This window comes from Ammospiza nelsoni, chromosome 2, assembly GCF_027579445.1.
Source record: "Ammospiza nelsoni isolate bAmmNel1 chromosome 2, bAmmNel1.pri, whole genome shotgun sequence".
NCBI lineage: Eukaryota > Metazoa > Chordata > Aves > Passeriformes > Passerellidae > Ammospiza > Ammospiza nelsoni.
In genome coordinates this window covers 70225024-70238378 of record NC_080634.1, presented here as the reverse complement: position 1 = coordinate 70238378, position 13355 = coordinate 70225024, and the positions used below count along the sequence as shown (strand labels likewise).

The window sequence follows — 13355 nt, the reverse complement described above, 5'->3', positions numbered from 1 at the left end:
TGCATGGAAGGGACCCTGCACATTTTCACACACGTATTGAATGTACGCCTACATTTTAGTTCCCTAGCGACCCAGCCTGCCTGAAGAGTCGGATTCATTTTCCCTAACTTAAAATATTTAAAAGTCTAGAAACCTATGCCAATTCCTCCCAGCTCCTCTGTTGTAAGATGCAACAGGCAGCTCCAGCCAGCACTGCACAAGCAGGTGCAGCCAGCCAGCCTCAGGGAGGTGCAGCCAGAGGTGGTTTCAGCAGTACCGGAGTACTGGATAGAGAAGAAAACAGAGCACGGCATCATCCCAAGGTATCACCTCATGTTACAGGAATGTTCCTGGGAGAACACTCCCCATTACAGCCCAGGGTAGAAATTAAGTCTTTTCTTCACAACACAGCTACTGGCTTGCAAATGCTCCCATACAACCCAAATCCTTAGGTGAGTAGATTCATTTTTAATATACTTAACAGGTTAGCACACTGAGCTGGAGAACATACAAACCGTTTGAGTGTGTTCCTGGAAACTACTACTGATCCTAATTTTTTTTCCTCACCATCCCAACAAGACTCTTCAGATTTCTCTTGTCAGAGGAGTAATGTGACTTTGTACACTGAACTTTAACACTTTAATAGGTCATCTCTAAAGCAGTGCTCCACAGACCTGGTGCTATGGCCCTGATGACTAGTGAGCTATATCAATCTCTCTGTCAATGATTTACAAACACATCAAATGGAACTTGCATTCCTTTACTTGGAGATTGGTAAATTACATAATACAACTGAGATATTTTTTTTTAACTTTTAAAAATATCTTTTAAATGCCCCCCCCCATTACTCACTTGTAGGAGGAAAGATTTATAATCTTTTAACTAATGACAGGAGAAAAACAAATGGACCTAGCACATGCTATTCTCATTTGCCTTGCTTAAACAGATACTAAGAACTTGTATCAAATCTGTCAGTTTTCACTGATTAAAACAGAAATTCCTCTGCCTGTTTTTGCTACAACACAGGAAAAAAAAATATTATTATCTCATTGTCTTTTTCCTTATGCAGCAATCACAGTTTCAAATAATTATGATAAATTCATTAAAACGGCCAAGTGGCATTAAGGGTATTAAACTGCAATGTATTTCTTTTCCAAAAGTGATTAGGAAGAAGAATGTTTGGAAGCAAATGAACTTTTTTAAAGTTGTTATGGGAAGCTATTTCATAAATCAGCATCCAAGGTCTTATGACCTTCACCCAAGCAACTGGCACAATTAAGTTTTACAGCAGGATCAGGAATGCAAATCTGTCAAGGGTTATGAACTGAATCATCAGATAGTACAGCAAGGTATTTAGTAATTTAAAATTAAAGCTATTGTTGGTGAAACATGCAATCAGTTGGAGGAAACAGCACTTAAGATACATATTTCAAAAAGAACACTGAAGGACCCAGCCCCTTTTCCAACAAGCACATGCACAAAGAGATGGTGATTTACTTCAAAATTAATGAACATTAATTAGATTCAAGTAAATAGCTAACAAAAAAAACATCCAAGTCACAACAGATGGAAAAAAGGATAGTGTGATACTGATGTTTATGGCCAGCCTTTAAAAAGCTGACCTTTATTTTCCACCACCAGTTTAAAAGCGCAAATGAATGCTACAGCAGCTCAGATAATTCATCTAACTGTCACACCTGATTATATGAAGAGTGTGCTAATTTGGAGAATAGTAAAAACTTTGCAAAATTAAATATATGTAAAATAACTATTCTGAATTAGAAAGATAAATAAAATTAAGCACATGACAAAATGGATAGGGGAAAATTCAGTGAAATAATATTTTTTTCTTCCCCAAATACTCTCTTTCCCCTAAATAAAATCAAAGGAAATAGCAAGTCTCTGAGATGTCTTCTTACTACCAGAAAAATGCTTGCATTAGATGTACTTTTAGTTATTTTCTTTTTTATTCTGCTGTGGCATTCAGTTAAACCAAGTAATCACATTATTTGCACACTTACCATGGATTTTGAATCCTTAGGCTCTGTCAGAGTCGCAGTTTCTGCATAAGATGCAAGTGAAAGAGAATCAGGAGGAATGCCATATTCTGGCTTAGGAATACTACTTCCAGCATCTTGGTCTTGGGACTTTAAAGGTAATGCCAAACTGGGAGGAGGTGTTGACTGAACACCTTTTTCCTCCTCTTCCTCCTCACCTCTGCTTCTGAATGCACCAGTGGAGAGAGGGTGTGCAGAGTCTGGTTGTGAAAAGCTGGTGAACAAAGTTTGAGTTCTTTTAGCTTTTTCTACTTCTCCATTGTATTTCTGAGCATCATCCATCTAGGAGAAAAATGACAGCTTGGTAAAGAAGTGCTTTAAAACAGAAATCCTTGAATCTTTCAGTGATTTTTATATTTAACAAAACCACCTCCGTCTTTGAAACAAATTCTGTCTCCTGTGCCCATTGTTAACTACCTACTTAGAATTTTTTTTTCCTCTTGAAATGCTTTTTTTTTCTTGAAATAGTCCCAACTTAAGATAAACTTGTTAAAGTAATCTGCTTAGAATTATTTATATTCTTGCCACTTTTTAAATTGAAACAAATAAGGATATAAGAGAAAACTATGAAAATCATCACAGTAATGGGGCAGGGAATTAATTTAATTGTTTCAGTGCTTTAGAGTGCAGACAAAATTTAGCCTGGCATAAAATTTCAACAAAGTCAGCAGAGCAGAGGAAACTTCTATCACCTGAAAAATTTATCTTTAACACTTAATTATGTTAACCTGGCTCCAGATAATTACCTCCAATGACATTTTTTTGATAAAGCACCCAAAGGAGACTTACTACAAGTAATAAAAAGAATATTTTACCAAATATAGCTACCAGCTTTAATTCTAGGAGTGTGTTTAAGCACAGAAACACAAGTAAACATCTAAAGGCACGAGAGAACTTCCTGCTCTATTAACACAGCCTTTATCACACAGGAGGCACTTTATAAACAAAACCAAAACATTAAAACTACTATTCCCCCAGCTATTGAAGACCCCAAATTTACAAACTTCAGGAATGAAGCAGAATTTTACCGTGAACGACCGTGGGAGTGACGAGATTCCTCTTGAGTGGACACCAAAAGGTCTTGGTGTAACCACAGATGTTAACCTGGAGGTATCGGTTTTCTGGTAAGTTCTCGGGAGAGAAGCTGAAACCTGAGCTGACCCAGTTTGAGCATTCACTGAGTAACGACTGGACAAAAGCGCCGGGCTCTGCTCCCGCTCCAGGCTCTCTGGAGGAGCAGGAGCTTCTCGAGCAGCCGAGCTCTCCGGCAGGTTCTCCTTGGGAGGCTGGGTGGTGTACACACTTTTACTGTCATTAGTGCTGTGGGAAGCATCTTCTTCCAAACGGTGATCTTTGGCTGCTGACCAATCTTCTGCTGCTGTGGAAGGTGCTTTGTCTTCACTGAACACATCATCGTTCAGTGAAGATGCCCAGTTGTGCTCCTGTGTCTGCTGCTCATAGGACTCCTGATCTCTGTCTTCCCTATGGGAATAGAGCTTGTTAAAATACCAAAGTGACCCGACAAACAGGCAGGCCTAAAGTCTTGCAACTAGTAAATGTTTAAGGCTGAGCATAAGCCAAATAATGCCTCTCCAGTAAATAAAAATTATTAGCACAATTTAAATACTTTAATATTTTCATATATTTTTAATCTATCTTCTTCCACCTTCTCCCCAGTTCAGCACTCTCATAGCATTCAGACATAATACTATCAGGCTGCCACCATGACAGAAATCTTTGCCAATAAAATGATCTAGCTGCACATCTGTAAATTATACAGATACACATCCTCAGAAATTCAGATTTATTTAGGAAAGAACAGGAATAAGATAGTCCCATAACACTGCCTGAACTGTGTAACTGTGCTCAATGTTTCTGAAATGCTATGCTGAATTTTAGATACCTAAATAAGACAGTGCCCTGAAATTCAGCTAATTATTAATTTTTGCTACTCATTCCTTTCATAAATGAACAACCACTACAAGGATATCCTTTAAAATATAAGTTACAGGATTCTTATTGATACTGAATAGTCAATACAATTACCATCCATACTTTTATTCAGGCAACTAATTTTTGTCCTCACAAATAAGTAAAAAATTAAAGAAATCCAAAAGATTAGACTTTTTTATGAATACATGTCATGTATATCTTACCTTCTGCTGAGTCATATGTGCTTTTGAAATAAATAAATAGATAAATAAATAAGACTGTCACCACTAGAGATGGTACTGTGCAGTTCACACTTTTTGCTCTTCAGAAAGTAAATATCAAGAGGAAAAATTAGGGATGAAGGGGAAATCAAGTAAAAGTTTAGCTCTGTGACATAAATTAAAATTCTGGCTGCAGTTCTCAACAATGGCTAAAAAAATAGCAAATGTAGTGGAAGAAGGAAGATAAATAGTTAACTTTATCCATGAGTAAAAAAGGCAGCTATCCAGTTCAGTGCTACTGTTTTAACTCATTTAAAAAGAATGCAAATATTGATTTCTCAATATTTTATTTATGGATAGCAAAGTAAAATATCATTTATAGAGAAAACTGCTTAACATTCTGTGCAAACAGCGCATTAGAAAACCATATTCAGCCCTTCAATTGCCTAGATTTCTACATTTTATTTTGCAACTAAAATTGTCAAGATCTCTGCAGAATCAATTGCAACTTGTTGGTAATAGCGGCTCAAAAATTTAAAGGAATAAAAATGCTCAGATTTATGTTCTTACACATAATATTCCCTTTAGAACTATTACCTCTCCTGCTGCATTTCCTTCAGTGACTTGGTACTCCTTCCAGACACCTCAGAGGCTCTTCTTTCAATTTCTTCTCTCTCTTCCTTCTTCTTTTGCAATTCTGAAGTGTAACTCTTTCTACGACTCTTCCATTTTGCTAGATCCTGTTTAGCATAACACAAATATAAGCCATTAGATTTTCTCAAGGCCTCATAGACTTACAGAGGCATCCCATTACATGCTATTTATTGGCCTGATTTTATTTGCATGTCTGCATCACAGCCACATTTTCATGTACCTTTCCCCTAAATTATAAAGGGGTTGTCATGTTCTATTTAGGGTTGCAGGCTCACTGCCTCCTTAAGTTAACAATTGCAATTACTGGACTATATGCTATTTAGCCCATTTTTTCTCCTCTTAACATTTTCAATTTTATTCTAAAACACATAATTGAAAACTAATGCAAATGCAATCTGAATTTCTTTGTTGAGGGCTTTAGAGTTTAGGATATCATTATTTTTCCAAATCACTACTATGTTAGACTGATTCACTAGCTTGAGAATAAATATGCCTTAAATTCTAAACTGAAAACAGATATTTCTGTACTTTCTTCATTTCTGTAAAACCGCAATGTGAACTGGCAATATTGTCCATGAAATACCAGAGCTGAGTAAAGGGGAAGTACTGAATATTAGAACTGAGATGCATTAAACAAACAACTGTGAACTTCTTGCTTGGGGTTTGTTCTTAATTTTGGCTTCTTGTTGATACTCATTCTCAAGCAGAGATTTTAATAAATTGAAAAGTCTTTAGAAATGCTTATGATGCTGTGCAAAACTACCATGCAGTTTACAAGCTGGATTTAAGACAGCATTATTAGTGGATAGGAGCCTCAAGAATTTGCACAAGGAAGTATTATTTATTCCACTTTCTCCCAGGGGATCAAATACTCAGACATTCCAATCATTACTCCAAAGAAGTATTCAAAAATTGCAGATAACACAAGAAACTATGTCCTAACTTCTCTTTACGTCCACAGAAATCAAGCCTGAAGGCTTTATTACAATACATACAAGTTCTATCCTGAAGCATTAATCAGAAACTTAGGAGGATATTTAAAATAATTTCAGTTCTGCATTAAACAGGCATCCCCAAAAACTCTAATAGCTGTATGAGATGAGTTGTTTTAGAAGACAGCCCCATGAATTGCTGCACATATGCCAAAGTTTTTTTACTAGGGACACTGAAGGCAGGTGACATCCACCCTTTCAAGTAGGATGCACAAGGAGAGGTGAGGAGGAGTCCTTACTTCTTGCCACTTTAGATCTTGCTCTTGTAACTGTTCTTTTATCTTCTGCAGCTCTTCATAACGGATTTTGCGCAGTGTCTGCAGCTCCTCTGCACTGACATCATTCAAAGATTTACTCCTAGAAAGGGAAAAGAGAACTCAGCTTTATAACATCCTAGCCCTCATTTACATGGGTGAAACCTTCAGACGGAGAAAAAGGCTTATATTAGTACAACTGAATGCTCATGAGTGTTATTTTGAATGGAGCAGGAAGCACATGGGCAGCCGATGGGATGTGCTGTAGGGCCAACACACAAGTCATTAGTTGGGTATTTGAGCAAATAAAATCAGGTTAAGGGAATAAGCAGCTCTGTACATCTCCATGCTGATCATTCACATTGAGCTCCTCCTAGAACACTGCTACTTCTGTTTTAACTTGCTATTTTCTTTGTTGATCTTGTTTCTTTCTTTGACCCAAAAGGCATCCCCTCTCCCCAAATCCAAACTCCCACCTTGGACTTCTCTCCTGTAACACCTTCTGTATCACCTCCTGTCCTTTCCTTCCTTCCAAATCAGTTATTGATGCCCATTTCCAGAAGATTAAGAGTCAGACACGGCCCAAGGCTCAGTTCATGGACATCACAGGCCCCACTAGCCTATGCTGATCCTCCCCAACCTCTGAGATGCTTTCCATTAAAGTTGGGATGGCTAACACAGCCATCTTCCTGCCAACTTCTTCAACATGGCTACAGTTTCCCCCAGGAACTCCTACTTGCTAGTTCCCTTTAACCTAATTTCCTCAAAGCTTATCTTTCATGCTCTCCCCTACCACATGCTATTTTTTCCTTTATTCTTGCACACTGCAGTGATAAACATAACAGGACATTCAGTTTAGATATAGGACAAGGCTCCTGATGAGATTTGACCACAAGCCTATGAGACAGTAAGCAAAATGCAGGTGTTTTATCATAAGGTTCAACGGCGTAATGCAAAGGGAAAGCTAGGTCTCTAGGGCTTGGGGTTTTTTTTTGTTTCTTAGTATTCAAAAGTACCTTTTTTACATTTATCCAAAGTATGAGTTATATAGAGGGATGCAGTTAAGTTCCAGTAGGACTTAAAAATGTAGCACTTCTCTTACATGATGGAAAACAAGATTAAAACCAAAACAGATTCATCACAGAGCCTTGCTCTAATCTGTTGCATTCCAAGAGATCTCTGAACTAACAAACCAGACTCTCACTTCCTCCCAAGTGGCTGAACTCACTTTCATTGGTAACATGAGACTGGCCTCTGGCCTCTAGAAATAAAGGCTTGGGCATTAACTCCTCATATCTGTTCTCTTATCTATTTTCTGAATGAGAAGAGTGCCAAATTCAGCAAGAATCACCTGGTTGCTATTGCAGAAACTGCTGTACAGTTTTTTTCCTCGTTTTTTATGCTTAAGTTATATCACATGTAGAACTGTTTTAGGGTAATCAAATACTATATAAGGCTGTATCAAATTTGTTTCAGATGAGTTCAAGAAAACTAACATAGCTACATTTACTGTATCTGCCTGCAACAAAACAGGAAAATCTCAAAGAAAATATAACCTAAGAAAAGCTATATTCATACCATGGAACTGGGTCTTAGTTTTAATTTCAGTCTAAACTGAAAAACCTAACTAGTGATTTGAGTCTTCTGAGTCTCCCTCTCCTAACACCTAATTTTGAAACATTTTGCACTTCTGGAAGTGTTCAGTAATTTACCAAATTTGCCTCACAGTAAAAATAGGGAAGCAAATATATAAATAAATAAATTTAAATTTTGAAAAAATCAGTAGAACACCATGCATTCCAAAATACTTAACATGCCATCACAAAATAAGTGGAAAAAATATTTCTCTTTGAGTCACAGTTTCTCTTGAGTCACAGATTATAAACAACATCTAAGTTCCCATTACCCAAATCTATAAGTGTACCACGGAGCATTCAATAACCTGGAAGATATAAAATAACCCCAGACCATTCACCAATCCCATGATAAATACTACTGCTGTTAATTATTTTCAGATTCTAGCTGTACAGCCTTCAAAATAAAATATTTGTTAATATTCCTTTACATTTTTTGAATATTTTAAAGCCTAAATGAAATAGAGAACAACAAATTTTTCACTTCAGCAGGAATAAAACATTAGAGCTGATTTTCAAAGTGACTGATAACCATAAGTTTAATACATGAGACAGCAGAGAGAACTTTTGCCATATACATAGCTTTTATCTCACATTCATTACATAAATTGCAAAGAACAGAACAACAAAGCGTCATGCACAAGTTTTCAGCATGAGTTTTTAGCTACTGTTCATGCATAAAGATGAGAAGAGGCAAAAAAAATAGCATTCCAATCTTTCAAGTTTTTATAAAACTTACCCTTGCTCATCAGAAAGCTTTTGAAACAGTCTGAGAAATCAGAAACCAAAAAAAAGAGATTCAGTGTCTAGATATTGATAACAACATTAACACCATTAGTAGACCAGCACTCTCACTAAGTGATGGGGAAACTGAAAGCTTGGGAACCAGCCAGCATGGAAAAGCACATCAGGAATTGGACACCAGTCAAAAAACACACCAGGACTTGCATGATGGGTAAAGTCGGGCAGAACTGTCAGAATAAGGCTGCCTGCAAGTTTCCAACACTTTTCATTTAGCAATACTGCACAAATAGAGCCTTGTGTTATTTCTGCACCACTTACTCATTCCAGTGCTGCTGAACAGCATGATGCTCAAAAGAGACTTATTTCAAGAAAATAAAATTAATGCCAGCTTGAGTACCAACAAAAGTGAGGCTTACAGAGGTTGTTCTTTTGTTACTTCAACCATTTCTGATACTAACTGAAAGTAATACTTGATGTGTATCAGAATAAAAGACCCTAATAGAAGTTTAGCATATTAATCCCTGAATGCACTTAATCCAGGGCAATTCAAGAGGATTTTTAGTGTTCTTGAATACAAGTATTTTATAATATACCTATTTAATTCTACTGAATAAATTTTAAAACATGCAATATTTCCAAGCACTTTAGAAATATTTCTCAGTGAAGCTTGAAAATTGTTAACAGCATTAAGCTTAAAAATTAAATGCAGCAACATCAAAATATCAACCGGAACACAGAAGTGTCTTAGTCACAAAATAATGATGCACAGCTGGGAGATCTGCAACTTGCAATGCCGTATTTTCAGAGCTAAGTAAACATTTAGAACCCCACTCTCCCCCAGTAAATACAAATTCAAAGGAGAGATAGGAAGTACTTAAGAAAGAGTATTCAGTCAGACAAGAGAAATTTTGAGGCTAACAGGAAAGAATTAGGGGAAAGAATGAATCAAGACTGTATGAAAGTAGGAGAATAGTATTGGCAGAATAAGATATGCCATGGTGGACTTAATACTACATAGACACACAACTTGCATGCACCATGACTTTGGGCAGGCGAAACACTTTTTTTTTTTTTTCACTTCATCTAATCATCTCAGAACTGTGGTAGGACAGTTTACAAGCATTTTTAAACTTAGGTGCAAGCAAGAATATCAGAATGCCCATTTCCAGAATTTGTCTTTAAAGCATTCATGTATTTCAGAAATGTTTTTATGTATTATCTTGCAGAATAGAAGACAATATTTCTAGCCTCCATAGTCATTTGAATAATCACTATTCCTGTTCAACCATGGAAAGAAACTTCTGCATAAGTTTCTTATGGAGCCTGAGGGAATGATAGCGTATTTTCTCCAAAATGGCAGCCTAAAACTAGAAAACTGTATAATCTTTTGTTGAAAATATGGTATTGCAGTCATGAGGTTCTATTCAAAGCAAATGAAAAGCTTGTTCGAGGACGACACGAACAAATAGACTGGCACTCTACGAATGGTTCAGCACAGGATGATGCTTTTCTGAATGGGAAGGGTTCAAGTGCACTCATTCTGTGCAGGACACAACCTGACCTCTCCACCATCTGCCGTTTCTTGTGTCTAACTTTGCTGGCCTCCCTGATTGCTTCCCACTTCTTCCAGTCTTCTTCACTGCATGGACCTGGGATAAAATTTACTGGCTGGACGTTGCTTCCCACTTTCCAAGATTCAATCTTGCGGGTCAGCATATCGTCCTTCTTATGGTGTAAAGATGGTGACAGCACTCTGCCATTGCTCTTCCTTTCCTCTGGTATCGCATTTTTTTCAAGTAAACATAGAAATTTGGACCGTATCTCTTCTGGAAGACTCCATGGATCAGGAAACAGTGCTGGGTGATACTTGTCGGGAGCACCTGATAAAGGCACCTCTTTTTTTTGAGAGAGGACTTTACGAAAAATCATGTCATCCTTTTCCAAATCTGGAATCACAGTTTGGCCCTCTCTGGGTTGCAGAACTATCTCACCCTCTAGAGGAGGCTCCTGCTCAGACAATTTCTTTAAATACCGGGGGTCTTGAAGAACAACTTGATTCACATGGAAAGCCCCAGTTTTCCGAACAAACAAATCATCATTTTCCAAATCTGGATATAGATATCCATTCTCCTCATCTCCTTGCTTGCCTCCTGGTATAAAGGAAACATTCTTTCTACATTTTATGAGCCTAGGGCCAGAAGTGGGATCAATTCTGGTCTCCATTTCAGAAGACACGTAGTCAGTGTATTTTTGCAGGGCCTGAAGTAACGAAAACTGACTGAAGCATATAAAACAAAAGGAGGGAAGTAAAAATATCATTAACTAGCAAGAGACAAGCAGATCACAACGTATTGCAATATACATTTGGTTTAGACTTGCAGTATCCCAAGCAGAATGACGTCACCATTGGCATTCACCACCACTGACTGCAGCGCAGCACACGCCAACCAACACAAAGGTATCCCGGCATCCTAACCTGCTCAGAAACATCACACTTACATGCTCACACACAAAGCCAGTAACCCTATGAAGCATGTTACACTTTCACATTTACATATTTCAGAACGCCAACAACTTATAACTACATTAAAAGAGAAAAAAACCCCAAACCCAACAAACCAGCAAAATAGTAATAACCAAAAAAGCATGGCATCACGGGACACAGTTTAATTTCATTTAGCTGTTGCATATCCAGCCATCTCTTTTTGATGCACCAAGAGAATAGCTCATGCAGCAGTATCAACCTGGGCTGATCAGGAGACTCCAAGATTTTTCCTTCTGCAATCTGTGACAATGAGCTTCCCACATATTCAGCAGTTGGCTTATAACTCTGATCCCTTCTGCAGCTACTGTTCCAGTCAAAACTTGGTCTTGGTTGATTAGCAACAATAGCACAGCTTTGTTTGTAAGCAAATTCCTCATCCTCAGAATCTGATCTCTTTCTACTGTGCAGCAGCAGAAAGAATGAGCAGAGGAGAAAGAAAAAAAAACCCATGAAATGTATACTCACTGAGTAAAATGCACAGTGTCAACAGTACAACAGGTGCAACAGTATAATAAAAATAATACTTCAATTATTTTTAAGAAAAGGAAAAAAAAAGAAAAAATAAAAAATATCCTGTTGCTACACTGGCAGTCAAAATTTAAAAATTCTGAGTCATAGAACTATACTTTATTTAAGTGTTGCACACAGGAGAGAAACAGGCATGCATGAAAACGCACCTGAACCCTTGAATCTCTTTATACCAGGGTTTGAAAGAGGATTTCTTGACTTTTTTCCATAGCAATTCCTCCTCTGGAGTCCAAAACTTAGGAAGAAATTTGTCAAAAGCAACAACTGTATTTGGCGCTGAAGAACTTAGCTTGCGAAAATAGAGATCATCTTTTTCAATGTTTGGGATGCCTACTTCTTCCTCGTCCTCATCACAATACCCAGATAATTGTGAAGGACTGTTAACTCTTGGTTTGTTTTCGCCTTTAGTATCCAATTGCCTCTGCCTCCTCTGGGTACTGTTTAAAATATCCAATCAGTTAAGATATTTTACGAGCAACTTGACAGAAGCAATGCAAAAAGACATGCTTTTTGGCTCAGGAGCTCAGCCTTGTGAATGAAGCATATTAGTTCTCAATTTCAGCACTGCAGCACCAGAAACAATAAAATAGATTAAATAAAAAAAATTTAAAAGAAGTTAAATGGTTATATCAGCATCCTGTCTCCATTGAGAAAACCACAAAATTTGACAGAAAAAGCATATCAAATTATCAGCTGTGTTAAAATGCCGATTAGAAGACTAACTTTACGGAGTTATTTAAGGGCTGCGATTTAGGTAATGCAATAGTTACTGGATCTTGGATTAGTATCTCTGACCTCAGTGGTTCAAGCATTGCAGCTAGTGGACCAGCTGGACAACTTTCTCGCGAGCAAGATTTAGGAGAGTCATTGTGCAACATGAAATGATGTCCAGGTGCAGCAGAGCTTACAGGGCTCTTTTTGACTAGAAATCTACGATTTGCTAAGTCATCCAAAACAACGTCGGGCAGCCTTCTTTCATCTTCTGAATCAGAGCCACTGTCATACTCATAGATGATCTGGAGGGAAGCTGGATTTGTGAGCCCACACTCTGCTCTGCTATTTTGGCAGGATGCTACAGGATTCGTTTCACGTCCACTGAGGTTGACCAAGACAGGAATAGAATGGAGACAGTGAAGGCACGAAGGCAATGGTGAAACTCAAGAACTGCCCACTAATCTCATCTGTATGCATCAAGAAGCCGGACAGCTGAAATTCATCACTATATTTTGGAAGCTTTAACAAGCAGTCAAAACCGTAGGTCTATCTCTCACGAACTTGCATTTAACACCATTTAAATACATCTGGAGTCTGGCCAGCTTCAAAACATTACTCAAACATCAAGAAACAATGTAAAAAAGCAAAACCAAAAACCAAACCACACAACCACACCAAAATGTCCCCCTTGATAAAACATGGAAAATCAAATACTTGACTTTTTATTGCAGCAAGAGCAGCTTTTCTTAAGCTAATAGAGAAGCAACTTATTTTAAAACTTCTACATCAAAGCCCACTTTACTGAGACCATACACCAGTACCTTGAAAATGCTCCATCTGACTCGGTGAAAACAGGACTTGCCCAGCTCCTCCTGTTGTCCTCATTCTTCTCTGTCCTCTTCTTCCTTAAAGGTGCTGGCACATATGCTGTCTGCTTGTTTTTGTTGGGTAAGAAACGGTTGAAGTCAGTGGTAGGTTTTGGTTCAATCACCGAAATCCTGCGGTAAGACCTGTCATCTTTATGGGAGTCATGCATTTTGGAAGGCAGTTCCGAGTCTATGTCACTGTCGCAACCTTAGAAAAAAGTGGAAATAAAAAGGA

At 37.7% G+C, this 13355-nt stretch overlaps 1 protein-coding gene across 5 annotated transcripts in view; it reads right to left on the bottom strand.

Annotated features, from left to right (window-relative positions):
• Window positions 1-13355, bottom strand: part of LMO7 (LIM domain 7) — a 131784-nt gene that overhangs the window by 29260 nt on the left and 89169 nt on the right. For 2 of the 5 annotated variants that reach the window (XM_059493257.1, XM_059493256.1), the window contains 10 exons: window positions 13076-13328; window positions 12336-12635; window positions 11690-11977; window positions 11212-11412; window positions 10029-10745; window positions 8463-8492; window positions 6075-6192; window positions 4787-4929; window positions 3065-3518; window positions 2001-2318 (listed from right to left, as the gene is read on the bottom strand). In XM_059493257.1, coding sequence (XP_059349240.1) covers window positions 2001-2318; window positions 3065-3518; window positions 4787-4929; window positions 6075-6192; window positions 8463-8492; window positions 10029-10745; window positions 11212-11412; window positions 11690-11977; window positions 12336-12635; window positions 13076-13290 — 2784 coding nt within the window. In that variant the 5' untranslated portion in view covers window positions 13291-13328. The remainder of the gene's footprint in view (window positions 1-2000; window positions 2319-3064; window positions 3519-4786; window positions 4930-6074; window positions 6193-8462; window positions 8493-10028; window positions 10746-11211; window positions 11413-11689; window positions 11978-12335; window positions 12636-13075; window positions 13329-13355) is intronic. The other 3 variants (XM_059493250.1, XM_059493258.1, XM_059493259.1) reach the window with 3 other exon arrangements.